This window comes from Ailuropoda melanoleuca, chromosome 2 (assembly GCF_002007445.2).
Source record: "Ailuropoda melanoleuca isolate Jingjing chromosome 2, ASM200744v2, whole genome shotgun sequence".
Classification (NCBI taxonomy): Eukaryota; Metazoa; Chordata; class Mammalia; order Carnivora; family Ursidae; genus Ailuropoda; species Ailuropoda melanoleuca.
In genome coordinates, this window is record NC_048219.1 from 83,906,318 (window position 1) to 83,931,792 (window position 25,475).

The 25,475-nt window shown below is 41.6% G+C and overlaps 2 protein-coding genes across 6 annotated transcripts in view; one reads left to right on the forward strand and one right to left on the reverse strand.

Annotated features, from left to right (window-relative positions):
• GDAP2 (ganglioside induced differentiation associated protein 2) overlaps positions 1-673 on the reverse strand; it is a 73,619-nt gene extending 72,946 nt beyond the window's left edge. For 3 of the 4 annotated variants that reach the window (XM_034654182.1, XM_034654178.1, XM_034654181.1), the window contains exons 1-2: positions 483-673; positions 190-321 (exon numbers count right to left, since the gene is read on the reverse strand). The gene's annotated coding sequence lies outside the window, so the exon portion shown is untranslated. The remainder of the gene's footprint in view (positions 1-189; positions 322-482) is intronic. The other variant, XM_034654179.1, reaches the window with a different exon arrangement.
• Positions 674-742: 69 nt separating this feature from the next.
• Positions 743-25,475, forward strand: part of WDR3 (WD repeat domain 3) — a 29,675-nt gene continuing 4,942 nt past the window's right edge. The window contains exons 1-23 of one of the 2 annotated variants that reach the window (XM_002924541.4): positions 743-812; positions 3,658-3,859; positions 4,846-5,055; positions 7,305-7,423; positions 9,297-9,375; positions 10,484-10,579; positions 11,469-11,582; positions 11,780-11,881; positions 12,322-12,419; positions 13,294-13,401; positions 13,923-14,153; positions 16,445-16,538; positions 18,504-18,605; positions 19,948-20,033; positions 20,205-20,340; positions 21,030-21,086; positions 22,125-22,225; positions 22,425-22,536; positions 22,683-22,817; positions 23,079-23,129; positions 23,644-23,709; positions 24,204-24,296; positions 24,760-24,807. In XM_002924541.4, coding sequence (XP_002924587.2) covers positions 3,689-3,859; positions 4,846-5,055; positions 7,305-7,423; positions 9,297-9,375; positions 10,484-10,579; positions 11,469-11,582; positions 11,780-11,881; positions 12,322-12,419; positions 13,294-13,401; positions 13,923-14,153; positions 16,445-16,538; positions 18,504-18,605; positions 19,948-20,033; positions 20,205-20,340; positions 21,030-21,086; positions 22,125-22,225; positions 22,425-22,536; positions 22,683-22,817; positions 23,079-23,129; positions 23,644-23,709; positions 24,204-24,296; positions 24,760-24,807 — 2,409 coding nt within the window. In that variant the 5' untranslated portion in view covers positions 743-812; positions 3,658-3,688. Of the gene's footprint in view, positions 813-943; positions 1,096-3,657; positions 3,860-4,845; positions 5,056-7,304; positions 7,424-9,296; positions 9,376-10,483; positions 10,580-11,468; positions 11,583-11,779; positions 11,882-12,321; positions 12,420-13,293; positions 13,402-13,922; positions 14,154-16,444; positions 16,539-18,503; positions 18,606-19,947; positions 20,034-20,204; positions 20,341-21,029; positions 21,087-22,124; positions 22,226-22,424; positions 22,537-22,682; positions 22,818-23,078; positions 23,130-23,643; positions 23,710-24,203; positions 24,297-24,759; positions 24,808-25,475 lie in introns of those variants that run through there. The other variant, XM_034654177.1, reaches the window with a different exon arrangement.

Genomic DNA, 25,475 nt, shown 5'->3' on the forward strand with positions numbered 1-25,475 from the left:
ACACAGAGCCAGACCAATGTCACTCCAGGGACTGCGGGGATCCAGACGACTCAGCATCTTGGGCTTAGCGCCTTACCCAGCCCTGACTCGAGCTGCTCTCAGTTTGCGGAATGCCGGGTCCACACGAGCGGCAACATACATTCGACCCTGGGACTGTGGAACCCAAAGGTCCCAGACGCCCCATCTCACCTGTATTAGGGCGCGTGCCTCCCCAGTGACTACAGCACCCCTGTCCCTGGTGCCCAGGTCCGCCTGCCCTCTCTCTTCTCTTCGACACGTCGTCTCCGACAGCGCCGCGGGCCAGAGGAGCCCGACTAACCTCTGGGGAAGAAGCGGCAGGCTCATTCTTCCAGAGAGCGGACAGCACTAACCCTCTCTGCCCGCACCCCCGGCCCGGGCCGAGTCCGAGAGCCTCCCGCCGCGCCCCCAGCCCGCTCCGCCCCGCCTTCCCTCCCCGCCCCGCTCCCAGTCCCGCTTCTCACAGCACTCCGGCGGTCCCATCCGGGCGGCAGCGGGGCGGGTTAAGCTCCTCGTAGAAAGCGTCCGAGAGACATCCCCGGACACCCCGGGCCAGGAGCTCGGCGGTCAAGCAAGTCAAAGTCCCAGGAGGCTGGAGTGACCAGCTGCAAGAGCTTTGAGTGGCGAAACGCTGACTTCCGCTACCGGCCTGTCCTCACCAACCAGAGCCCGCCTACGTCATTTCCTCCTTGAAGGCAAAAGGAATGCCGGGCGGAAGTGGGTCCCGACGCGGACCCGGAAGGGGTAAGTCCCGTGGGCGGGTCCAGGCGGCCCGGAGCCTCGTGGAGGCCAAGGTGGGTACTGTAGGGGCTCGACTTTCGATCGCCTTTGCTCGCGGCTCGGAGTTGCGTGGTCCTGGCTGAGGCCTCCGTGGCGCCAGCAGCAGATGAGGCGGGGGCATTTGCGGCCGGTTGCTAGGGTGGCGACTGGGAACCTACTGTCCCTGGCGGCTGCCTGCAAACGCCCGGGGCTGGTGCGTGCACCCGGTCTCCGGAGGATGCTCAGACAGCATGATCGGTGTGCGGAGCACCCCCTCACTCTGCCTGATTGAAGACTCGGGTTAGGGACGTCTGACAGGTCTTTTACTACGCCCCGACCCTTCAGTGCATCATAGAAGCAATATGTTTTGGGGCTCCGTAGGTAGGAAGCAGGGACGGTAGTTCTCAGAGGAAGGTTAAGTCGTGACCTCTCCAAAAGGTGGTGAGATCCGTGCTTGTGAGACACAAAGGACTAGTGCCAAATTGTATGGAAGATACTTTAAATATTGAGGCAATAGAAAGGTCTGCGAGAATGGTCTAGCCTCGAAAAAAGTGGGCCTCAGAGGATGGCACCGATTTAATAAAATAGGTTGACATGACAGTGCACGTTATTCTAGGTGAGAGGAACAATATGAAGAAAGCAAGGTGGCAGGACAAGGGAGGAAACCAACTAATCTGACAAGAACCCAGTGATAAAGAGCTGGAACAGAAAGTAGTGGAAAGAGAGAAAAGAATCCTACTTCAGAAAACCGATGAGTTATGTAGAAGTTTCAGACAAAAGAAAGGACAAAGGCAAATAGAAGCAGTTTAGCTTAGTGGTTAAAAGAAGAAATTTTGGAATTTGACTGGATTGGAACCTGTCTTTAGCACTTAAAACTGGGTATATGACTTTGGGCTAGTTATTTCACATCTCTTTGCTTAATTTCCTTGTCTGTAAAATTGAAGTAAGAATAGTACTTAGTTTGTAAGGTTACTGTGAATAATTTTTTTATCCTTATATTTACAATATTCTAGATGCTTTTTTAAAAAAAATATTTGTTTTAGAGAGAGCATGAACAGGGAGGGGGGAAGAGAGAATTTCAAGCAGAGCCCCCCACCCCCCATGAGCTTGAAGCCTGGGGCTCAATCTGATGACCCTGAGATCATGACCCCAATGGAAACAAAAGTCCGGGGCCCAATGGACTGAGCCACCCAGGCATCCCTGGATGCTTCTCTAAGTGCTTTGCGTATATTAAGCCTTTTGATTAACTCAATTGCTATATGTAATTTAACAACTGCGTATGTTTACTCAGGTGTATACATTTAATGTATTGCCATATAGTAAGTGCTCTTTAAGTCTTGGCTGCTATAATAATATTTTTTATTAATGAGCCAAAGTTTGCTACAAGGTTTATGAGCCTGAATGGCAAGGGGGATTGTGTGTCTTAGAATAAGGAAAAAATGAGGGGTTCAGGAAGCAAGGTAGGTTCGGTTTTACCCATGTTCAGTGTGATGCTGCAAGGTATTTGGGTGGATATCTCATGAAAGTTTTTGGAATTTTATCATTTCTATTCGTGTATGTGGACAGGACTAGAAATAGAGATGTAGGTGTCCCTAGGCCTAGGTGTGCTGTACGAAGTCTCCAAGGAAAATACTGTGGAAAGAATTGATAGATGGCCAAAGACTACCAAGAGGAACAACTATAGTTAAGGGGCTGGAGGAATAAGGAATTGGGGAAGAATTGATCAAATGACCTAGGCTAACAGCATTATCACCATGTTAATATTCTTTCCTTGATTTTTACCTGGCTTTTGTTGGTTCTTAGGAGAGGAAAAATGAGTGATTACTAAAAGGAAATATTAAAAAGAATTGGCATTGAATATTTTTCTGTTAAGGTAGGCTAAAACAGAGTGTAATCGGAAATGGACCCTGTAGAGTTAAACCATATGTACAAAGCAACAGCAAAAATCAGCTTCCCAAAAAAGGGTGTAACTTCTGTCTAGTATTGTGTTTTTTTTAAGTTGCATGGGTGTTTGGGGCACTTTTCACTCTTCCATATCAAGACCAGACAGCCTTGACTTAGTATCTCCTTCACTTGTTGTCTCTTATTTATAACCAGTATTTTCAGTGAATTTGATTTAGGGTGAAAACTAAGTCATCTTTCAAAAATAATGTGCCATGTTGCTGTATCATTTTTCTGTGCCAAGGGTAGGTAGCTGACCTGATTTGGAAATCAAAGAAGGACCTACACGTACTAGAACTGTAGTTAGCCAAGTGAGGAACCACACAAGCACAGCACCACTTGGGAACTTCTTAGAAGGAAAAATCTTGGGTCCCACCTCATACCTACTGAATCCTGGGGAGGTTTGGTGGACATGGTTCCCAGCAGTCTGTTTTCATAAGCCCTCAGGTGATTCAGATGCATACTAGAGTTTGAGAACCACTGTGCCAGATGTGTGCCATGAGGTTAGGGATTTTATTTTACTCATCACCCTATCTCTAGTGTCTAAAACAGCACTTGTCTAGGTAGTAGGATTACAGTAATTGTTCATTGTAAATATTTTCCAACTCAATCTATCGATCTCAGTGTAAAAACTTTGATGGTGGTTGAATGAACAGAAGTGAATTGTTTAGCTGCACTAAGGTCATATGTCAGTTACTTGTGAGGTAGGCACGACAAGGTGACCAATTTGAAACTTGAGGAATGAGGGCTTACATGTTGAGTCAACAGCAAATACAAAATGATGATGTCCAGGTATTTCTATCAATGCTTTATTCAGAGTAAGTAAAGGTTAAGAAGTCGCAAGTTACATGCTTTCACCACATGATAAATGGTGGTATTTGCTAGCCTCTCAGAACCAAGGCACCCAATGAACTGACTTTTCTTTGTGTCTGTGCACAGCTGCCTCAATTGCGGTATCAGACGTTCAAACATGGGGCTCACGAAGCAGTACCTACGCTATGTTGCCAGTGCAGTCTTTGGCCTTATTGGCAGCCAAAAAGGTAATATTGTCTTTGTGACACTTCGTGGTGAAAAAGGACGCTATGTGGCAGTACCAGCCTGCGAACATGTTTTCATCTGGGACTTAAGAAAAGGAGAGAAGGTAAGCCAGAGATCAACTAGGTTGATGACTGATGTATAGGTATTTGAGGATAGAGAGGCAGAAGTGGGAGAGCTCTGATTTATCATGCACAGATTTTTTTTTTTTTTTTTTTTTTTTTTTAATATATGTGCCCCTGGAAGAGAAATCTTTCTTCTTTGGGTCCAGGTAGCCAAGTATCAGATTCTCTTGTGTTCTTCTGCACTAAATTCTGAAAACCATGACCAAATAGGAGCTTATCTCTTATGTATCCATTTGTAGTATTTACAGGTAATTATTTGTAATCACAATTACCAATGTGTTTGGTTTTCTCTACCAATTCCTTATTTTTCAAGTTCTTCTACCTTCCCTCAAAACCAGTTATAAAACCCTAAGCATTTTAATACTCGGCTGTGTTGGCAGAACCTTTTTTTACTGATACAGAGGAGGCCCAAGTTGGTTAAACTAGGCTTTGATACTTTGTGTCACTGAGTTCCCTAAGCCTACCGCTTCTACCACACCAAATACAGGCATCTTGATCTTACCAGGTCACTCTTGTGACTCCTAAGAGGTTAATACTTTGATACTTGTTGCCAGCCAGTTTCTTGGGGATAAACCATGTAGCACCCTAGTGCCATACAGGTTGGTTTCTTTCAAGATGGAGTTCAGTTAAAGCAAGGAGGTATTTATAAATCTTTATGGAATGTCATTTGGATAAGGATAAGGACTTAGTAATTTATTGCTTGGGAAATTTTTGTACATAAACTATGCTCATGTAGAGCTCTGGAAAAAATAATTTTACCCTTTCTTGAATGTTTCATTGCCCTGTACAAATAATAATTCCTATATGAAAGAGCTTGAGATGGACTGTAGAATTTCTTTATTATTCATAAGAATGATATGGAATTATTGATGCTTTTAATTTTACTATCCTTGATTATTCCCACACTTTTCCTTTGATGACATGCTTAACTCTACCTGTACATTGTTTATGATTCTTGTGATTTCAGATCCTCATCCTTCAGGGGCTTAAGCAAGAAGTCACTTGCTTGTGTCCCTCCCCAGATGGGCTACACTTAGCTGTTGGTTATGAGGATGGGTCTATCCGAATCTTCAGTCTCCTGAGTGGGGAAGGAAATGTGACCTTCAATGGACACAAAGCAGCCATCACTTCCCTGAAGTATGATCAGCTAGGAGGCAGGCTGGCATCTGGGTCCAAGGTGAGACCTTGAATTAGGTGCCCAGATTTTAATCTAGTAAAGGAATATAAGGCTTATGCTGAAGGAAGTTGTTCACAAAAACTGTTGGGTGAAACGGTCTTTGGTGTACAAAATAGTATAGGTGTTAGAAATGGAGGGAGGAGGATGTATATGAATTGGGAGTTTCATTTTGTTGCCTGTCACATTCTCTGCTAAAAGCCTAGTAAGTATAGGAACAAGACGAGGATGCCGCTGATAACTATTAGAGAACACCATTGTAGAAGTGCTACTCAAAACAGTGCAGAAGGGGAAAAAACAGATGGGACAAGGAGAGACAAAACGGTCATTCTCTGCCATAAAAATTGGTAGCTTTCCTATGTTTCAGTCTTCAGTTAGAAAATACAATGTAAAAGATTCCATTTACAATAGTATATTAAGTGACAGAAAAATACTATGAAACTGTACGGAAGAATGTAACAGAAGACCTGAACAGAGATACAAACCATGTTCTTGAAAGGGAAGACAAAGATGCTAGGGTTTTCTAGTTAATTTATATAGTACAGCAATGTAAATAAGTGTCTCAGAAAGGTTTTGCTGTTGTTTAATAACATGATCAAATTATTTAAAAGGGTATATGGAAAACAAATGAATCAAAAACATCAGAAATTTGGAAAGAGGAATAATAAAAGAGGGCTGCAGATTTTTTTTTTCGGAGTTAGATATTTTTTATAGGAGGTCTCAGATGTTAAAATGCATTATGAAGTCATAATTAAAATGTGTTAAACTAACCTGCTATCAACACAAAATAGGTAGATTATTGCAACCAAATGGGAATCCCAGACACAAATCCACTTTCCTATTTCTAATTATATTCCAGAGATGATGTTTCTGGTGTATATAAAAATGATGAATTACTTCTAAAACAGTGCTCAGACAATTGGCTAAGTATGTAGGGGGAAGTTTTAAGTTAAAGCTTTATGCCATCTACCAAAATGAGTCACAGATTAAAGACTTACATATTGAAGATATCTTAAGTAAACTAGAAGTAAGTATTTATCCGATACCAAGGTAGACAAGCATATCAGCAAAGAAAGAAATTATAAAGGAAAAGAGTGATAGATTTGAATATTTAGATGTAAAATATTTGTACATTTAAAAGAAATAGGAAACTTGTTAAGAATAAGTTTCAGGAGTTCTTCTCACAAGGAGGAATTGTTTTTAGTCTTCTTTCTTTTTGTTCTGTTTATATGAGAAGATGGATGTTAGCTAAACTTGTTGTGGTCATCATGCTGTATGTACGCCTTAGACTTACACAGCGATATATGTCAATTATTTTGTCAGTGAAACTGGAAAAAAGTTAAAGGACACTGAAAAAGTGGAAGTATTTAATATTTTCAATATAAAAAGGATTAATATCTTTCATCTCTTAATAACTTACAAACAATCAAAAAAAAAGTAAAACCCAAAGGAAGATGAAGGACAGGACTTAGCATTTCATGAGAGGTACGTGTGGCCAGTAATCACCACAGAGCATGGACAGAATTTCTCATTAGTATTCAGAAATGTAAATTCAGTAACTACTGAGACAGCATTTGTAACTTCTGATGTCACCAGTGGTTTTTGAGAAACTAATAATATCCAGAGCTGAGGGGATGGGAAAACTGGCCTTGTCATTCATATCCCTGGTAGACCTATAGATTGGTGCAATTTAAAGAGATCACCTTGTCATGGTGAATTGCAGACTTTAAAAATACAAATACCTTTTAACCCAANGCCTTTTAACCCAAGATTTTCCGTCTTTAGTATTTATTCTGATCCGAGGCATAGACGAAGATTTATGTATAAGAATGTTCACTTCCACATATTTATAATGGTAGAAAATTGGGAAATACCTAAATGGCTAAAGTAGAAAAATGTTTAAATGGATTATGGTACATCCTTAGGATTGATTACTCAGTGATCATTGAAAATGAGAATGGTCTGGAGTGACATGGAAAAACAAATATTTTAAAATAATGGGGAAAAAATAGGGAAGGTTTATAAAATGATATGCATGTCATGATCCCAGTTTTCTGAAAATAACCTGGATGTTGGATTGGAGTGGTATAAATGGTGGAATTGACTGCTGTTTATGCCCTCTAAACTTTTCTACATGTTTTCCAAATCTTCTACGAGAATTACCTATCACCTTTGTAATAGAAATATTACATCATATTGTTTGTTGAGCCCTGAGGTGGTAAAGAAAATACTTTTGTATTATCTGCCTTTAGGACACAGATACCATTGTGTGGGATGTAATCAATGAAAGCGGCCTCTACCGTCTAAAAGGGCACAAGGACGCCATCACACAAGCACTGTTTCTACGAGAAAAGAATCTGCTAGTTACTAGGTAAATAACAGTTTCATCTCCAGTTCTTTTCTATGTCAATGCCTTGGAGAGGGTTTCAAAGACAGAATTTGCAGCATTCTTCCCTCATTCATCTGCACTACCCTCAGACTCCTGTGCTAGCTCCTTCTGTCCTCTGCTTTCCTCTCTCCTTCCCTCTTCTCCCAGTAGTATCATAGAAGCTATCCATGGAGTTACTTCTAGCATTTTTAATTCCCTTTTCTGATTTGTCATTATTATCCTCTGGTACTAGCTTTTCCATGTTCCTTAAACTTTGACATGCCTTTTATAGAATGAGCTTTCTGCTTTCTGGGTCCCTAGAAAGTCAGGAAAGCAGAATGTGGAGTGGTGGGCAGAGGTGAATGCCAAGTGTTTGATTTGCCTGCCTTTTGAGAACAGACATACTCTCTATGTAGGCTTTCCAAATGTCTATTAGGTTGAGCCATTTGAAGTTTCCGTTTGTATAGGTCAAACGTGATAGGTCAAATATCAGCAATTTCATGTGGTTCAACCTAATTATCCGTCCTAAGGAATGGCCACCCAGGGAAGTTTGGGATCCTAAGGTTTGCCAGCAGTAACTAGAAGAACTTTAGTAATGACTTGGAAGCAGTCGTGAAGGAGCACTGAATGCCATACCGTTGGTGGGTTAGTTCCTGTGGGATGGTACATTGGTGTGTCTTGGTAAATCACACAGATTCTATGAGAGAATGACTAAGGTTCTACTAGAATATACAGTTAGCTTAGGGGACAGTTGGTCCTTGAACAACAGGGTTGAATTGGTCAGGTCCACTTGTATGTGTTTATTTATTTATTTTTTCAGTAAATCCAGTACAGTACTATAAATGTGTTTTCTATTATGATTTTCTTAATATTTTCTTTTCTCTAGCTTGTTTTGTTGTGAGAATATTACATACAAAATACATGTTAATGAACTGTTCATGTTACTGGTAAGGCTTCTGGTCAATAGTAGGCTGTGAGTAGTTGAGTTTTGGGGGAATCAGAGGTAATGTGGATTTTTAACTATACTGGGGGTGAGGGAGTTGGCACCCCTAGCTCCATCACCCTACAGGGGTCAACTGTGTACAAGAAAGGAAATAACACAGTGAGGTGGGATTATATAGGTAAGACTTTATAAATTGGGTTTTGGGGTTTTTTTTGTTTATTACCAGTTTGGTCATGAAGGAAGATTATATTAGGTTTATATTAGTGAAGAAGCAGGGGAGAGCCATTTGAGGCAGGAGGAGTAGAGCTCATTGGCAGGGAGACTCAGAGCCAATGAATGAGAAGTTTCGAAAATGGTGCTAAAGAGCATGATTTCTATTCTATAGAGAATCTTGAGCTAGTGGAAGTTTAAAAATTGAGATTATCTGATTGTTTACTGGATGTTATGAAGGCACAGCAGTGGAAAAAGGGACCGGATGAGCAACTGTGAAAATAGTTCATGCAGTAGAACTAAAATTCAGGTTCGCGGACAGAAATGGATTGGAAGGAGTCAAGGCCTCACGGAGGAGGCGTTTTCAGGACGTGGAGACTAGCTGGACATGGGAGATGGGAGCAGAAGAGATGTGAGAGATTTCTGTGTCAGACAGTTGGGGGAATGTGGGTTCTGTGACGATGGGCCACAGGTCAGCGTCTGTGTTCCTTGACACTCTGAATTCAAAGTTATTTCTGTGCTTACAGGTGAAACATTATATTTCCTCCCTAATAATGGAAAGTTAGGATTCTTTACTTTTTAAAAAGAGGTGAGGTAGAGTGGTAGCATTAGACACAGTTGCTACGTATATTTGTTTGAAGGCAATACATGAGTCCTTGACTTCCTGTTTACTGATTTTTCCTAATAAGATTTTTCTCCTGTTTCTTTTTTTTTTTTTTCCAGTGGAAAAGATACCATGGTGAAATGGTGGGACCTTGATACCCAGCACTGCTTTAAAACGATGGTTGGCCACCGAACCGAGGTACATGTAGGGTCATGGGCCAGGGAAAGAATGGCAAGGCAAAAAGATGGTTTTCTTCCCTGGGCCTTTCATGGCCCTTTGTTTTTACTGCTCGCAATAATCATAAGCTGTCTTGAGAGACAGAGAGGTTAGAGTGGTGGAGGAAGCACCAGCTGTCAGAGCAGATACAGCTACTCTGGCATTTAGTAGAAATTGCGCTTCGATAAGTTTCTAATCCATGAATATGAGTTTCATTGTTTTTAAATAATGTGTCCACCTTTTTGATGATAGGGAGGTCTAATGACACTGTACGTACAGTGCTTGGCCCCATGACATGTAAACAGCAAATCGTACTCATTAGGATAGTTATCTGAACATAGACATTTTCAATAGAGCTGAGGGAATATTTTATATCTTTGCATCCTCCTCCATGCTTTGTTCATATCAGGCTTCCAAAAACATACCTGAAATTAATTAATGACAAGGAAAAGCAAATTAGATTCTTGGACTGTTGATTCACAACAATACTGTTCTTTTCATTGTTCTTGGATATTTGAGGCTGAATATTATACGATAGACATCAGTGGGGTATCTGCAAGGCATGGCTGAAAACAAAGAAGTCCCGGACTTAAAGTCATCATTTGAGTGGATTCTATTTAGGATTTGTGTTGAACAGCCATTATCTAAATTTAAGGGTAGGAAATTACAGAGAAACTTCTAGTTCACTGCATAATCAACAGTTCTACCACAGGTCATGTTTTCTTTCCAAAAGTGAGATTTCTCTCTTTTTTTTTTTTTTTTTAAGATTTTATTTATTTGGTAGAGAGAGAGCGCAAGTAGGCAGAGCGGCAGGCAGAGGGAGAGGAGAAGCAGGCTCCCTGATGAACAGGGGCTCAATCCCAGGACTCTGGGATCATGACCTGAGCCAAAGGCAGATGCTTAACCAACTGAGCCACCCAGGCTCTCCGAGATTTCTCTTAGTGTATTTTGAAAGGGTTACCTTAATATTAGGCTTTGCAAATGTCAGAGATTTCACTACAGACAGTATACTTAGATTTTTGGAATGTCTCATCATATAACCTGGAGTCTCTTAAAAATCATACTGTTTGAATCTTTTTATACCCTGTAGGTGTGGGGGTTGGTGCTGGTGTCAGAAGACAAGCGACTCATCACTGGGGCTTCCGACAGTGAGCTGAGGGCTTGGGACATAGCCTATCTACAGGAGGTAATTGGTTTTTTTTTTGGTCATGGGCAATGCCATGTTTTAGCAGTGTCACAGGCTCACTGAATTTTGAATCAGATATAATTATTGACTACTTCCCGTAATACTAGAAGGAATTTTAAAACTGCTAATCAGAATTTTTTCTTCATTATTAACTCAGTTGCCCTCATTATTTGAGCTCAAGGCAGGATAGTTTTAAGCTTACACCTGGTGATGCTAATGTTTTATTTAGTTTGTGGGGTTCTTAGCCCAGAGTTCCTGGGCCTTTGGGTGTCCATGGATGGACTTCAGGATATCTGTGACCCTCTCCCCTCAGACAAAAATCTGTGTAAAATTTGTGTGTGTGTAAACATGTTCTGAGAAAGATTGATAACTTTCTGAGATCCTCAAAGATTTTGCGTGGAAAAAAGTTTATGGACCTCAGGTTTAGCTGGAGTTAGGTGAGTAGCGTTGTGTTCAGTAGCTTTTCTGGCGGGTTCTTCTATTGTCGTCTAGGCCTTATCTTTTCTTCATGTCTGGATTGCCTTTGTAGTTCTCTGTGCCAGACTGGCATCTTTCCTCCACAATATGGTAGCTCTTTCACATAAGAAAGTTTTAAAGTTCATGAAGAGTCAGTCATCATTTTTTTACCTTAGTTTCAATTACTGGGTTACTAAACCGTTGTCCATATATTTTGGAAAGTTACCGGAGATAGCATAGTGAACACTGTTTTGTTTGCATTTGCTGTAGTCCATTTTTAACATACTCTGGTTAAGCACCCTATCGCCGAAGAGTTTGGTCAAAGAGAGCACCTATTCGTGTCCATAAGAACAGGTTTCTAAGTCATTAGGGTTAAGAGTCGCCTCCTGGGACGCATTAGTTCAGCTTCTGTTTTCCCATTTTTATAAAACAGGTGGAAGACATAGAAGAACCAGAGCCCAAGAAAAGCAGAGCGTCTTCCCCTGGAATACAGGACACACACGAGCCTGAGGAAGGCACCCCGGAGACAGACGAAACTCCTGAGGATGTAATTCTTTTTCTTGTCTTCACTTGTGTTGAGTCATGGGAAAAGCGAGAATTGGAGATTTTTAAATTTAAAAACTCACAGTTAACCGTCATTTTAGGGAATATCTTTGTTACCTGTGTATCTTTAGAATCATACCTTTTCAGAGGTCTGACAGAACTTGCATTTAACCTTGGTCTTCTCCCTTGCTTTTTCCATAGCGCATCCTTACATGCAGAAAAGCTGGTTCCATCATGCGGGAGGGAAGGGACAGAGTTGTGAACCTTGCGGTCGACAGGACAGGCAGGATTCTAGCTTGCCACGTGAGTACCAGTCGTAGGAGAAAACAGGGATGGGGCTGTTCTTTCAGAGACTCATGCTTGTTTTATATTCAGTGTAGAGATTAATTTTCCCCCAGTCATGTTAACAATTCATTATGTGCTGCTGTATAGACCTATAATCCCTAGCTTCTGTTAGCATAACAGAGTAATAGTTACCATTATTGTTCTTATTGTTAGCAAGGAACGCGTGCTTTTCTGAGCAATTGAAAAGCATTGGCCAGCTTCTTATTTGGTCTTCAGAGCAATGCTGTGAGTAGGAAGTGGTATTCCCACTTAACACGTGAGACAGCAGTCCCAGAGAAAGAAAGCTGTCCGAGGTAATGCAATCAGTAAGGGAAGAAAAAGGAACATTATTGTTTAGATCCTACTGAGAAAAAGCTACATTGCCTTTCCTGGACTCACGCCAACTTTCGCCTTTCTAGGGAACCGATTCTGTGCTAGAAGTGTTCTGCGTCCTTTCTAAAGCGGAAGTTCAGAAGAAAATGGATAAGAAGATGAAGAAAGCTAGAAAGAAAGCAAAGTGTGTTGCCTTTTTCTTTTTTAATATTACTATTAATAAAGTATGTTGGGTGGGCCACATAGCTCTGATAGAAAAACTATGGTTTCTTTAAAGAAGTAATTACTCTTAGCAATTACTGTTAAAAGCTAGAGAAGATGTTTGGAGTGCCAGGAGTCCACGTTTTACATTTCTGCTCTTTAGTACAGTTTCATAACTAGCATGTTCCTGAGTTGTGAGCTCAGAACCACGTAGAACTAGAGGGGCTATACAGATTTTTAAAAATGGCTTCTGAGTGATTTAGTTCTCAGGCCAGCCTATGTCTTCAGTGACAGCAATGCTTACAGAAGGAAGCTGGGTCACATAATGCTAACCTTGGGGGCTGTGAGGAGAAGGATCTAGAACTGACATTTGGGGGCAACCTTGGAATAGGTTATTATAATAAGCAAAGAAATCGGTTCCTCAGTGGTTGAAATTTATCAAGGCTCAAAGAAAAAGTCACCTTGGCAAACCTTGTGAGACCTCTGGCTTATTTGACATAGTTGGACTGATAAGTGCAGGTTAATGGATCCTCTAAAAAGTCCTGAAGTGAGAAAAGTTAACCAGGTACATTTCATTGGAATAGTTTGTTTGAATTACGAAGACTTGCCCCAGGAATCTTTATGGGCTGTTGCCTTCAGAATCCACTTACTGAGAGTACCGATTAAATGGAATAAAACTTTACAACACTGTAGTTCACAGACTTCATACACTGCATTATCTAACTCTCACGGTAATCCTGTGTGGTTAAGTGACTCTCCCAGGATCACACAGGTTGTCGGTTGCAGAGCCATAATTTGACTCACGTAATAGCAAAGCTTCTTCTAGAAAAGTCATCGTTTTTTTTCTCCCCCTCAAGATTAAATTCTTCCAAAGGGGAGGAGGAAGACCTTGAAGTCAATGTCGAAATGACTCTGCAAGACGAAATCCAGCGGGTGACTAATATCAAAACTTCTGCCAAAATCAAGTGAGTAAAAGTGTAGTATCTGAAGTACCTGAGAGCAATATTGTAAAAATAATAAGCTGCAAAGTTATATTGGCTTTTTCACTCTATCTGTAAGCAGTCTAGAGGAATTACGTATTTGGCGACTGTGATCATGGGATACCTGCCCTCACCATGGGCCGGCTTATTCATCATCTCATATTGGTTTTATTGTAACACTGTTTCTATTTGTTTAGTCTTCTTTCCTGCTGCCAATTAAAAAGAAAAACGTGTATCCCATGTTCCAAAAGGATTTAAGGTCACTTAAAAAAATTACATACATAAAAGCAAGATACACATCAGATCTAGTATCTGAGCCCAGGTGTTTTTGACTTAAAAACCCGTACTCAACTACCGTCCAATACTCAGAGCACTTTTTGTAAAATTCTTTATACTTGCTCAGATGTCACATAGATTGAGGACACGATGAAGTCTTTCTACTAGAACAGTTAACCTTGTGAGTGAAGGTGGTGGCTAGAATATTTATGAATTATTTTCTCACACAGATCCTTTGACTTGATTCATTCACCTCAAGGAGAGTTGAAGGCAGTCTTCCTGCTGCAGAACAACTTGGTGGAGTCGTATTCACTGCACCCGTCCGCGCCTGCTCCGCAGCCTGTCAGGACGAGCAGAATCACCATCGGGGGTCATCGCAGTGATGTGCGGACCCTGTCTTTCAGCTCCGACAACATTGCTGTCCTTTCAGCCGCGGCAGATTCCGTGAAAATATGGAACAGGTTTGTGAAATGGTGCTCTCCATAGTTTTATCCAGTAATGTTTTCTTCCCTGTGAACAAGGTTTTAGTACTCTTGATGGTTAGTTGTTAGTCTTTTAAGGCCCTCCATGCAATTCCCTCAAAAACATGTCTTGACTGTGGGCCTGTGGTGTTTAGAGTTGAAAAGGTTGCTTTTTTAAATCTGGTGCGATAAGTAAATGCAAGCTTATTCCATGTCTGAGGTTCGTCACTGTACTTGGCTAGAGAAAAACACACCAACAGGCTACCTACTCCTTAAATTCTAGTAGGCTCTTAGTGCTGTCCAGTATTTCTACTGTAATTTTTCATCCCTTTCCTAGATGACTGTTCCACACCTCTTCTCTCCTCAAGCCCCAAATACCTCTAGCGCCTTTAAACTGGCGACCTTGCTTCCTGATTCACTGAAAAATGGACTCATCTAGAAAACATTCGTGTGCTCCCAGCACATCTGCCAGCTCAGCTGTATCTATGCCCACGTAGTCTGTCCTCCCTCCTGTTACTGTGTTAGTGCTCCTAACCAACGATAACCATGACTTGTACCCGTGGTTCTGTCTCTGCTCCCTGCTAGCAGTTGTCCTCCTCCCTCACCTTTAACATTCCCGCTCTGTTGGATCGTTCCCATCAGCGTACAGGTATGCTGTAATATCTCCCATCTGCAAAGAAGTAATAGCCCTGTCTCCTCCTCAGTCTCTCCAGCTACATCCCATCCTCTGATTTCTTTTCTCTGTTCTGTCTTCATCTGTCTCCCGTCAGGCCTTTCCCCACCTTTTCGCCACAGCAGCTCTTATCACCTCATCAGTGATCTTCACGTTTCTGAATCCAGTGACCCGTAAGCTTCATGTGACACTCTCTCCTTGAATTGATAACTTTCTCCTCTTTGAAGCACTTTGACTCTTATTACTTCTTCTTCCTCTGCTGGCCATTTGCTCTGTCTGTGCTGGTTTCTTCTTACCGTTCTGACCTCTAAGTGTTGGAATACTTCAAGGCAGTCTTTGGACCTTTTCTGTCTACATTCACTTTTTGCAGCTTGATGACGCACACATTTTTTCCTCTAGCCTTAGCCTCTCCCTGGACACCAGACCTTTACCTCCAAGTCTTTTGTTTGTATCACCACCTGGCTGTCCAACTGGGCATCTCCATTTTTTATATGGCCCAAACCAGGCTTGCGATCTTATTTCTCCCACGATCTCCCCACCTGTTGCTCCTATAGACTTCCCCATCTTCGAAAGTAATGGCTTCCCTCCAGTTGTTCTCCCCCAGGTGCTGTGGCCATTCTCTCATATCCTATGTCCAGCTCACTAGCAGATCCTGTCAGCTCCAGCTTCAGAATTTAGCCAGTCTCCAAGCGTGTGTCGTCACCTGGGCTGCCACCCCCAGCTCCGTCCGCCATCGCGTCTCACCGGCATTGTCGCGATAGCTTCCTGGCGGGTCTCCCCGCTGCGTGCCCCACTGTAGTCTGTTCTCCACACGACCGCCAGTGTGATCTTCATGATGAAAGCGGTATCCCTCCCAGTAGCTCCACCTCACTCTGCCTAGAAGCCAAAGTGCTCACAGACCTCACCTCTTCACCCCGCCCCCCCCTTCTGCTGCACTAGAGCCCACTGGCCTTTTCTTGTCCCTTAAACACAGCAAGAACGTGTCTTTGTTGTGGTTGCGCTCCTGTTCTTTGTGCCTGGAACCGTCTACCACCCTTACCCTCCTCCTCCCCTTCCCCCAGTGTTGTTTCTCCACGGCACATGCTGTCACCTCATAGACCAGTATGTGTTTGTCTCATTCCTAAAGAATGTGAGGGTTTACAAGGTTCAGGGCCGTTTCTGTTTAACTCATTGTTATACCTCCAGCGCCTAGAATAGTGTCTGGCATTCAGTAAGTGTTGATTGAAGTGGGCATTTGATGCATATCTGTTGAAGGGATGCGTATTTATTGTCCACTAAAACGAACTTCTTGTAGAGATACTTAATAATAGACTAATATGATTTGTAATCCTTTGGGCTTAATTACTTGTTTATGGTGGCACACTGAGCCCTGTTGAGCCCAGCAGATGGTTTTTTTTTTTTGGTCCTGCTTTTATATAATCTCTTCCTTAGGATTAGGAGGCCCCTACCAAAAATAAATAAATAAATAAAAGTACCATTTACATTTTTCTCCCTTGACTACGATTGGGTCTGAGCCAAGCTCTGTGTGGCTACGTGTGTATTGAATGAACACACTGTCCTCCAAGATGGGGACGCAGGTTCTCTTAACATGAGGTTCTTTATTCCTTCTTTCTTACAGGGCCACGCTACAGTGTATCCGCACGATGACCTGCGAATACGCACTGTGCTCATTCTTCGTACCTGGTGATAGGCAGGTGGTCATAGGAACAAAGGTAAACTGAGACTTTTTCTTGGGTTTTGGAGGTTTTTCTACTCAATATTCTTAAAGTTGTTTGAGAACTCTGGTTCCTTTTTTTGCATATTGGAAATGAACGAGAGCTGGATAATATGAGAAAGTTGGTAGTCCATTGCTTTTTTTTGAGGGGTTTTCTTTTTAGTTTTGTTTTCTTTGGTTTTTAAAAAATCAAACCTTACGTCAAATTGTGAGGAAGGAAATTACAGTCATGACCTTGAAGTAACTGCCGTTCATGTTTTGGTGGTCTGCCTTTCGTGCGTCTCTTCACAAGCACATATGTGATTGTGTTTTGAGAAGACTAATGATAAAATATACACAGTACCTAGCATCGTGCTTGGCAAGTAGAAGCATTCAGTAAAGACAGACTGACTAGTCCTTATTCCCAGTTGTCAATCAGATTGGGAGATAAACGTGCGGGACTCTGGAGTCTCCCTCTTTTAGAATGGGTAAATTGCTGCAAGTCCTGAAACCTCTTTTACTGTGTTTCCTTATCTATGTAATAGGATGACAACACATGCTTTTTGACACTGGCTTTTGCACTACTTGGGCCTAGGTTTGAATTCTAGATTTTCCACTCACTGGGTGAGAACTTTGGGCAAGTTACTTGCCCCTGTACACCTTGGTTTTCTCATGTAAAATGAGGTAAACAACCTATCTCACCTGATAGAAAGCACTTAGCACAGAAACTGGCTCACAGCAAATAACAAGTAAATAAGAGCTGGGAGCACAAGTACTGATAGTAGGAGGAGTAGCAGTAAGAATAAAATGGAATAAGGTCTTTGGAATGCTTTGAAAAGTGCTTTGCAAGATTTGTCATTGTCGTTCCCCCTAAACTCGTGCCATATGTGCACGATGTTTTATTAGGAAACCTGTGTATCGCAGTGGGTATTTTTTGCCCAGCTAAAAGTATAAAATAAGCCAGAGAGATTTTAGGGTCATTGTTGAGGAATGAACATTAAATTCCAATTACAAGTTTCTCTCATTTTTCATTCATTCTTTCAACAAATGTCCCCTCTATTGTTTTTGTTAGGAGAACATTTTGTGCATATTTTCAAAGTCTACCTGTATGGCTAACATGCAATCTGAAGACTCCAGCCCAGTCTCTGTGTGAGGCAGTTAATGTTCATAATCTCATTTAATGCCCACAACCACTTTGAGAAGCTGGTGCTTTAAACCCCATTTTACAGGAGAGAAAACAGGCTCTTGGAGGTGAATTGAACAACAGTCACAGAGCTGGAAAGAGACAGTCCTGGGACTCAAGTCTTCCTTATACTCTTGCCACCCCACGTGTAGAAGCCCATCATAGGGCAGGCTTTGCCTCTGTGTGTATGCCTTGCTGGCACTGCAATCACTTATTTTTTTTTAGTTTTTAAATTATTTATTTGTTTATTTTGATTTTTCATTAGCCAAGTGCTAAGCAGGAAGTGTGGCTCATTGTTTTCTAAGCTTTTGTGTTTTGTTTTGTTTTGTTTTTTTAAGTCCATTGGCCTCCCTAGCATCTTAGATAGGTTCGTATTTCTCACTGTCAGTGTATTCTAGAGGAGGAAACCAAAACTAGATGGGGAAGAGTTGGTTAAGCCAGTTACCATTTAAACTTGATTGAACTTGAAAGGTTTTTAGGTGTATTTGCTGTTGTGTGTCTCCTGATATGCCTCTAGCCATGCTATTTCCCTTGTGAAGTTGGAGAACCAGTGAATGTGACAAGAGGGGGCCAGACTGCCAGGTTTCATGCCGCCAAGCAACCCTGCCAGAGTTAACCCAGCACATCAGCGGCATTCATTCAGATAGGAGGCACAGAGTGTGGAATGTAGGATCCATTTGCAAGGCTGTCGGCCACGTGGTTGCTGCTTGGCAATGAAATCCTTCCTAAACTGTGTAGGCATGAATCTTGGAGGTTGTGGGAGTGCTTGTTGGAGCTGTGCTCATTTTGTGTCTTCCTCAGACAGGAAAGCTGCAGCTTTATGACTTGGCCTCAGGAAATCTGCTGGAGACAATAGACGCACATGATGGGGCTTTATGGTCCTTGTCTCTCTCTCCGGATCAGGTAACAAACCACATGTTAGGATCTGGACTTGAGTACTTCCCCGTTTCTTACATCAGGTTTTACTACTGCCTAACAAAGATTTCTTTGGGGTTTCTTTAAAGAAATCCCACTTCTTGTCTAATCTTTAGATTTTCTATATGATGGCCAATCGTGTGCCTGATAGTATGAATAGCTGTCATTGTCAAATGCGTTCTCATTCAGCTGCCCTTGGTCATCAGTGCATGACATCTGATTGCTTACCCTTGTGAGTTTTCACCAATGCTTTGTGCTACTTCCTAAGAGGAAGTATTTCCTTGGGCAGCACAATGTAGAGGATGGAGTAGACTTTTCTATTCCCTTTTAGTCCATACGTCTATGACTATATGAGTCTAGTGTTTATAGCCAATATATCAGCCCTTTCAAGTCAATAACGGGGTGCTTCCCTTCATAGGAGTCACCTTGGAGAACTGTATACTTACTCTAGTCATGGTGCTGTTGCTCAGGACATTTTTGAGGTATTTTTTGGACAATAATAAGAGATTGTGGCCCATTCATTTGAATCTTCTCAATAGTGGCAAACCTTCATCCACTGAAAGTAGATACCATTTTTGGAAAAAATGGAATCTGGAATTTAGAGTGGGTTATACCATTTGGGGTCAGAACAAAACACCATTTAAAATTTAAATAGTAGTAACATCTTGCATTTGTAGAGGATTCTCTTTCTGCAAAGCATTTTTACATCCATCATGTCATTTATTGTTATTTTTTTAATGTTTTATAAACTGGGTAGTGTTTGTCATTACAGCAGCACTAAGGGTCATTAGAAGGTTGTTTCTCATGTTACTAATCTCAAATGGCAGAATGAACACTTGAGATCTAGTTTTCTGACCCATGTTCTATATACTCTAATACTATAATGTGATGGGACTAATTTTCTTGATATTGGACAACAGTTTCAAACATATTTTAAGCAGGGACATTGCAAGGATAAATTTATACCCTTTTGGGGGAAATACTTTGAATAAACTTATTTTGATGATGCAGTCTCTGTATATTTGTCTAACCATTTTATTACTTAATAGCAAAATCTTTTGACTGGTGCTTTCTTGGGTGGAACAAGAAACCCTACAATGTTCAGAATCTTACTGATACTGAACAAAAGTATAACTAGAACTTTACACTAGTTACCATCTGTTTAGCCCCAAAAGAGCAATGAAAGGGGTTAGGGAGGAACCACATTTTTCTTAATTCTTCTCCCATGCTGTTAAATAAAAATGGTCTTTTATACAATTTTGATATATAACTTCTTACCAAAGTTTCTATAATGGAATATTTTTTAATTGCAATGTCATTGGCTTTTCAGCGTGGCTTTGTGACAGGTGGTGCAGATAAATCTGTCAAGTTCTGGGATTTTGAGTTGGTAAAAGATGAAAATAGTACTCAGAAGAGGTGAGTAGACATTTTTTAATTTGTGTCCTTTCTTTGTAGTGAGAATGGGAACCACTGAATGGGCTTTCGACGTGTGTATTTCTTTTTGTGCTCCAGGGAGTTTTTGGAATTTTTGTCTGCCTTTGTAGAGCCCTCATTTTTTTTTTTTCTTCATGCTTTCCATCGTGCTAGACTTTCTGTGAAGCAAACCCGAACCTTGCAACTAGATGAAGACGTTCTGTGTGTCAGTTACTCTCCCAACCAAAAGCTGTTGGCTGTGTCTTTGCTGGACTGTACTGTGAAAATTTTCTATGTTGACACTTTAAAGGTACAGTGATTATGCCTGGAAATAGTTTCTGTCTTTCAAAAGTGGCCTTGACTATGCCCAGCAGTGGTATGTTTCTAAAGATGTATGTGTGAATCAAACCATTGTAGGTGCACTAGGAAAGGTGGAGCTTTTAAAGAACCCTTTGGGTCATAAATTTTGCTTAAAGCAAGTTATATTTCATAAGCTCAGAAAATCTGTAGACAGAATGTCCTGCTGCAGCGAGTAGCTGAAGAGCATCGCCTTGTGTCCTGGGCAGTGATTCCACACTTGGCTGTACATCAGGATCATTTGGATTGCTTTTAAAAATTATAGATGACTGGGCCCTAGTCCCAGAGTCAGGAGAACTGCAGCAGGCCTGGGAACGTTGTTGGGAAGCGAGTGCTCAGTCTTTGCAGCTAAGAGATGCAGAGGACATCCCTGTCCCCTGTTCGACTGAGGCAGTAGGCTTCTGGGGCATGGGCTCCTCCATTGTGAGTGTTTGTGGCACATGCATGCCGGGTCCCTGTGCTGGATACGGTACGAGCTGCCTTCCATGGTTTGTCTTCTTTGAAAATATAAATAGAAAGCAATCCAGAGCAGTGTTCAGGATTGTATCTTAAAGTTCTATTTTAGATCCACATGTAACAACGACTGTATCTTGTAGACAGACATGGATTATTTACATTCTTTTTTTTTTTTTTAACATTTAGTTTTTTCTTTCACTCTATGGACACAAACTGCCTGTTATATGCATGGACATCTCTTATGTAAGTAAAATTTAAACTGTCCTAGTAAGAAGCTGTCTTTTCTAAAGCACCTTCTTCATTCTTGGTTTGCTATCTTCATTTTAGAGTATTTTTTCATCCTGTTGTATATCTTTCTCCCCAAAAAGCCCTAATGTATATTGTAATCGTACCTCATATATATATATGTATATATATATTACTTAAGTGCTTTCAGAATATGGTTTACAAATATCTGAGTTAATCCTTACAACTAACTCCCTGTTGTGGATTCCCCAGATAGTATTTTGTTGTCTAAAATACAATAATCAGTAGAGCACCCTAAAATACAAAAGACTTTAAAAAAGGCATCCCCTTTGTTCTGAAAGATAATGCCAGTGAAGAAGATAGAACTTGGCTTCATATTTGGGCATTTACGGTATTTTGCACTATATCTATACTGCTAGTCTCTTGAGCAAAGTCATATTTTTGCAACATCGAGTTATCGGTAAGAGAGGGAATAATGTATTTAGAGACAGCGTCTAGTCCGTGTGAAGGGACTGCCTGCTCTGGCCGTCTGTTGTCAATGCATTAACAGTAAGTGGGCGGCACAAGATATTTCCAGTGGTCTTGTTATGCTGACAACTATTCGAATGAGGCATTGACAAAGGAAAGGTAATAGAGGTAGAGAACGTGGGATAAAAGGCTGGGTCGCAAACATTCTAGTAGGTTCTTTCTCAGACTCTCCTTTCCTCCTCCTTCCCTCTTCACCCAGATCCTGTGACAGAGATGAGTGAGTCCTCTTCCTATCTGAGGAAGTAAGTAGGTAACAGATATCAGGGCACAGTACCGCCCTGTAGCAGTACAAAAACTCTGGAGCCACCACTCTTGCCTTCATTCAGCAAGCTTTTTCAGGAAATCTTAGGTAAAAGCAAAGAAATAGGTGCTCTTAATAGAGATGATTGGTATTGATTTTAATGTTTCTGAAAGAAATGAGCTTAATGTTCTGGTTAGGCTTGCTTTATCTAACCGTAGAGTTTCTGATAATCAGGTAAAGTAATGGTTCCCATCTCTTCCTCGTAGGATGGAGCACTAATAGCAACGGGCTCTGCTGACAGGAATGTGAAAATCTGGGGTTTGGATTTTGGGGACTGCCACAAGTCTCTCTTTGCCCACGATGACAGGTAGGTGTAGTCTTTTCAAAGATGTCCCTTTGAGTCCTGTACGTGTCATCTCCCTTGAGCCTCTGTGTCTATTCAGTCATAAACTTAAAATTCTAAAATATAACCAGGCATGCTACAACGAGCTCTTCAAAACTGTGTATGAGGCTCCTCTCACTACTATGGAATTTGGTGACGTTTGATCACTTTTCTCACTTTTCAGTGTGATGTACCTACGGTTCGTGCCCAAGTCCCACCTCTTCTTCACTGCTGGGAAGGACCATAAGATTAAGCAGTGGGATGCGGACAAATTTGAACACATACAGACTCTGGAGGTGACCTCTTGCCTGCTTTGCTTGCTCAGTACTTTAGAACTACTCTTAAGACCAAGAGTTGATTTCCCACTCGGATAGAGCAGGTTTCAATCAAGGAATAAGGTGTTCCTTCTCAGGGTTTCTGTTTTTGTGTCTTCTTTCTCCAGGGGCACCACCAGGAAATCTGGTGCTTGGCCGTAAGCCCCAGTGGAGACTATGTTGTGTCCTCGTCGCATGACAAATCTCTGAGACTTTGGGAGAGAACAAGGGAGCCTCTTATTCTTGAGGAAGAAAGGGAAATGGTAAGGACTTGGGCTTGTACAGAATATGCTGGTGGGTGGGTGTCTAGTTCTGTCTAGTGGGGCCACCCCTCTGCCAGTGCACATCCAGGCACCTCCTGGAGAGGTTTTCAACACCACTGTCAACCATTTCAGCAGCACACAGAGGGGGAGATGCCATGAGGGGATTGCATTTTGAAAGAGACAGCTTTTCACTGTCTCCTTTCACTTCATGTAGAGACCATGGTTTTTCTTCCAGATTAATTTATATCTGTCTCTTGGCAGCAAAGGGAAGCAGAATATGAGGAGAGTGTGGCCAAAGAAGACCAACCAGTAGTAAGTAAATTTTTGGGGACCCTGAGTTTGAGCCCTGTAATTATCTTCCTGGAATTTACGTTAATTTCAAGAATTTCTAATAAAATTAGAATTGGGACCAGATGCCAAAGTCATCACCAGCTGATGTGGTAAGCAATCTGTGTAGTCCTGTTTGATTCAACTATATATCCTGATTATGTGGGACAAATGACCAACCAAATTGGATATTGGAAGTTTGTCATTCTGGCTTTTCTTTTTTTTAAAGGAGGCTTCAGAGAATCATAGAACAAGAATAAAAAAAAAATTTTAGAAATTGGGCATTCTCTTTATACTTTTAGAGAGTAGGATATTCTTACGATAATATAAAATACTTAATAGTGTCCAGCACTAAGTACTTCATTAATGGTAGTTGTTAGCACCATGTCACCATTACCATAACATAGTGATGCCTATTCTTTTTCTGGATATAAGATTAATTTATTGGTTCTTTAGTGCCTGTCAACAATATTGTCAAGGATCTCTTTTTTTCTGGCAGGTTCCAGGAGAGACTCAAGGTGACAATTACTTTACTGGAAAGAAAACTATTGAAACGGTCAAAGCAGTAAGTTGATAGACATTCTGTATCTGTATCTATAGTTATATACGTTTTTAAGGAGGATTCCAACTTTTTGGTAAAGTTTTTATCAACCAGGTAGCCCTTTTGTGGCAAAAAGTTGATGAAATTCATAGATGGAGCTCAGGACCTCTGTTTTCCTCCTTTGTAACCAAGGACAGTTGTGCTGAGTCGGCACATGGTTTCTAGAGAGGAAAGTTCAATCTCCTGGAAGCAGCACCCCTCAGGGTTCCTGGGAGCTGCCCTACTCCATGTGTGCGCACATATACCACCTCACCTAAACCCAAGACACTCCGTCTCCTCCCTGTAAATTAAACAGAAAAACACGAGAAACGTCATATGCTGTTCGGCACTCTCTTGGCACACATTTATTAAACTGATTCAGGCTAGTTGGTACTTTTCTAGTCAGGCTTTCCAGTTGCAGGGCTCCGGGCTGTGGGGCGTGTGGCGATGACTTCTCTCCTTTGTCATCATCCGCGTAGGCTGAGAGGATCATGGAGGCTGTCGAGCTATACCGAGAGGAGACTGCAAAAAGGAAGGAACACAAAGCCATTTGTAAAGCTGCAGGGAAAGAGGTGAGATAGTCCATGGAGTTACACTCTGAGAAACATGTATCCATGGAATTCCTGAGAACACCATTGCTGTGGCTGTTACTGACTCAGGTCAGGAAATGACATAAACGTAATAGAGCCTTTTCTAATTCAAATATCAGAAAGGAGTTGAGGGACTGGGAAGAGGGGAGCTGGGTCTTCATAAAAAGTGAGGGGGAAGAAATCCCAGACTGAGGTGCTCAGCCTATGGAGCAGAAACTCCTGCTATGGTTTCAGATGCACCACAATCGTTACAGATTTCTAGATGAATTCTATCGCCTGAACTCATTAGCGCCATGGAAACTAAAAGGCCCTATAATTCTTGTATATTCTTTCAGTTTGTAGGGTCTCCCTTTTCAGAACTGTAGAGTGCTGCCGTCGCCCTGCCTGTGACAAGCATTGTCAGAGTCTTGTTTTATAACGACTTGATCTAATGATTTCTTCACAGGTTCCTCTTCCCGTCAACCCCATCCTGATGGCTTATGGCAATATCTCTGTGAGTAGAGCTACTCTACCCGTTCCTCCTGGGTTACTCAGAGGTTACTTTCAGGGACAAGAGAGGGACAGTAGGAAGTGCTGAGGCATGATTTGAGGCTGGATGTGTTGGGAAATACTTTGCCATTAACATCCTCTCCTGTCCTCCAGGGTATTGAGCATTTTAAAAGGACCGTTTTAGTATAACTTCTCAGTCATCCGTTTTGGTCAGATTGGACTGGCATTCTCATATTTTCTTTTTTTTTTTTTTTTTTTTAAGATTTTATTTATTTGTCAGCGAGAGAGAGAGAGAGAGCTTATAAGCAAGGGGAGCAGCAGGCAGAGGGAGAGGGAGAAGCAGGCTCCCTGCTCAACAAGGAGCCCAATGCGGGACTCGATCCCAGGACCCTGGAATCATGACCTGAGCCAAAGGCAGACGCTTAACCAACTGAGCCACCCAGGCGTCTCACATTCTCATATTTTCTAGTGCTTATTTATGTTCAGTATCCAAAGCCGTCTGAAGATTCTGTTCATCTAAATTAACTTTGAAATTGAGGTTTTTGGAGGAAAAGTTGATATAAGTAAGTCAGCTAAAGAAGGAGAGAGAGAGATGTATGCGTACGTGGCAGTCTCCAGTTACTTAGTACTTTACTCGCATGTGTCATTCATTACGGGCATCATGTGAGTCAG